Below are 2,964 nucleotides of genomic sequence, written 5' to 3' on the forward strand. Positions count from 1 at the left end.
CACAGCGCAGTAGTACACAGCAGAGTCTGTCACTGCAGCAGAGGAGATCAGCAGATCCATCCGGGTTTTATCTTCACTCACGTTGAAGGAGAAACCATGAAGCAGCGCTGACATTGGAGCTCCATTTCCTGTGTGTGAGATCAGGAACTCTGGAGGTTTTCCAGGATATTGTCGATACCAGAAGAAATAATCAGTTCCAACTGCTGGTTTGGAGTAACTGTAGGACAGAGTAACGTTGCTGTTTTCTACAGCAAACTCTTCATTCTGAAGCGCAGTGAGTTGTTGGCATCTGACTCCTAGAAGAGAAATCAGTTAGTTTTAGTTTCTGGAAATTAATGTACATTTATTAAACTTCAACATTTTTAAAAACAGAGGAATGCTGACCTGTTAGCAGAGAGGCGATGAGCAGAGACAGCATGTTGAGCAGAGTGAATGTTGGAGAGTTGAACTGAAATGAAGAGGTTTGAGTCTCTTTAGAGTTCAGGGACAGATCAGCTCCTCCCTTCAGCTCTCAGCTCCTCCTCAGCTTTCCTCTGAATGATAACCTGCTGCAAAGAAGCAGCAGGTTATCATCCATCAGTGATCCACTGTCAGGATTACAGGAGAGGCTCTACCTCATCTGGTAACTAAAAAATTAAATACATGCTGACATCATCATTTTGCCCTCATCAATGATGAGGAAAACTTTTCCATAAATGTGTTTTTATTATTGGTAATATCAAAAGTTTTATGACCAGGATCACTGATTTTACATCTTACCTGTTAAAATACATGGAAAAGTTCATGCGAGGCGGTGCAGTGCTATGCCTCACCTCTGGGGGCGCTGTGTCACACAAAGTGAGTGAACAAACATCACATACATCAGGGGTCCCCAAAGTGGGTCCTGGTTCCCGGCATCCTGCATGGTTCAGTCTCCCCCTGGTTTAACACACCTGGATCCAATGATGGATCATTAGAGGCTGTTGAAGAAGATTGTAGGTTATAATATATCTTAAGAAACTCTCTAGCTCGATCTTCTTCTCACGAATCCCAGGTTCTCCCGGCGGGCCGCGTGTAGCTACACAGAAAACAACAATGAGTGCAGATGTCACAGAGTTACAGAGTTTAATCCAATAGAAGACAACGCATGAAATGACAACAGGAACTGCAGAACAACAGAGACATACATTCATTTACCTGCAGTNGAGGCGACCAGCAGAGACAGACCATAATAGTCCATGTTGAGCAGAGTTAATGTTGGAGAGTTGAACTGAACTGAAGGAGGAAGTTTGAGTCTCTTAGAGATCAGGAACAGATCAGCTCCTCCTCTTCCTCCTCTTCCTCAGCTTCAGCAGACAGTCAGCTCTGCTTCCACTGGCAGCTTGTCCTGGATTTAATCTGGATTTGCTTGTTTTTAATCAATTAATCACAGAAAATATCCCATGACAGCTGATTTATCCTCTTAAGACTGAACTGTCTGAGCTGTTGAGTTAAAGTAGTTTCCTATAAAAATCAGTGAATACCTGAGTTTCTTCAGGCAGCTCTTTCTGTTTCATTTGCTTTTGTTCTGTATAAACTATAACCTGAGGATTAATGATGCTGAATCCCATCCGCCTTTATACTCTGACATAATCAACAGGAAACCACGTAGCAAAATCTTCTAATCATATTAGGGAAACTATAACTACTAGCATATTAACATTTTGTGTTGATGTGCTGATGCAGCAGGTTGTGACGTCTGAAGCCTCGTATTCGGGCCGAACCACGTGACTGATTCAGGATCCGGTTCGTCGGTTTGGTTGCGGATTGAAACAAACGCCAGCAAAGCGTCGCTGTTTCACCCTCAGTTTGTAGTTTTAGGATTTTGTTGCCTTTGCAGTTCATTGGAGCGTCTTTTTTCCAATGGACCCAATAAATAGTTTCACACAGTAATAATAAATCATCGCCTGCAATGCCAAAAAACCAACACAGTGGACCCTGGTTTAAAAGTGTCTGGGGAATGTGTTGCTGTTCTGAGAGGAATTAGTTTTGTCCTGCACTACAAATCTTTGTTTATTCTGTCTAACACACTCATTGCACCACATTTAATAGTGTGGAAGTTTGGGGGAATTCATACAAAACAAATTTACAGTCGTTATACGTCTTACAAGAAATATATATCCGAATACATAAAGTGGGATATTTATTAAATCAAATATTCTGAAATTCTGGGACCTTGTAACATTTAAAACTGTACAATTCATGTTTAAGGTCCGAAATCAGCAACTTCCACCCAAAATACAGGAAATGTTTTGTGACATAGACATTTTAAAAAACAATGTTTTAGAACAACCAGGAAGAGTTTCTGTTTATCGGTGTGAGGAGTAGATTTATGGAATGGACTGAATGATGAGTTCATAAAAAGTACAAATATAAACCAGCTTAAAAAACTGATTAAAAAGGAGCTTATTGGGGAATATGTTCTATAAAATGAGTGTTTTAAAGTCTATAAATGCTTCTGATGATATAAATAGTGTTTAAATAATTGTACGTCTTTAAATATCATGTAAAGTGGAAACAAATTGTCTTGTTTTGACAGTTAATTGATTATGAATTGATAAGTATGAAAGGGGCAGGAGATTATAAGATATTGTATCTTCTAGCTGCTCCTTTTAGAACAGAAAATATAACATTTGCATTTCATGTGGGCAAAATAATTTGTTTTACCTTTTATTTCCTTAGTTTATTTCATTTAATTTTTTTCTTGATTGTCTTTTCTGTCTGTTGGAAATAAATAAATAAACAAATAAATAAACTTTAATGATTTACATAAAAACTGGTGCTGAGGCATTTTGAGCTCTGCAGAAAGGAAACGATACTAACCGGTCGCCGAAGTTCAAAGTTCAGCTGAGTCATTTTAAGAGGCAAACATGAGACAGAAAACATCCATCCATCCATCCATCCATCCATCCATCCATCCATCCATCCATCCATCCATCCATCCAT

At 39.1% G+C, this 2,964-nt stretch overlaps 1 gene segment (V, D, J or C); it reads right to left on the reverse strand.

The window, feature by feature from the left end:
• The window catches only part of LOC107834965 (T-cell receptor alpha chain V region PY14-like), an 11,636-nt gene extending 11,192 nt beyond the window's left edge, over window positions 1–444 (reverse strand). Inside the window, 2 exon segments of the V gene segment in view lie at window positions 1–296; window positions 385–444. Coding sequence covers window positions 1–296; window positions 385–418 — 330 coding nt within the window.
• Between the last annotated feature and the right edge of the window lie 2,520 nt (window positions 445–2,964).

This window comes from Poecilia formosa, unplaced genomic scaffold (genome assembly GCF_000485575.1).
Source record: "Poecilia formosa unplaced genomic scaffold, Poecilia_formosa-5.1.2 Scaffold871, whole genome shotgun sequence".
NCBI lineage: Eukaryota > Metazoa > Chordata > Actinopteri > Cyprinodontiformes > Poeciliidae > Poecilia > Poecilia formosa.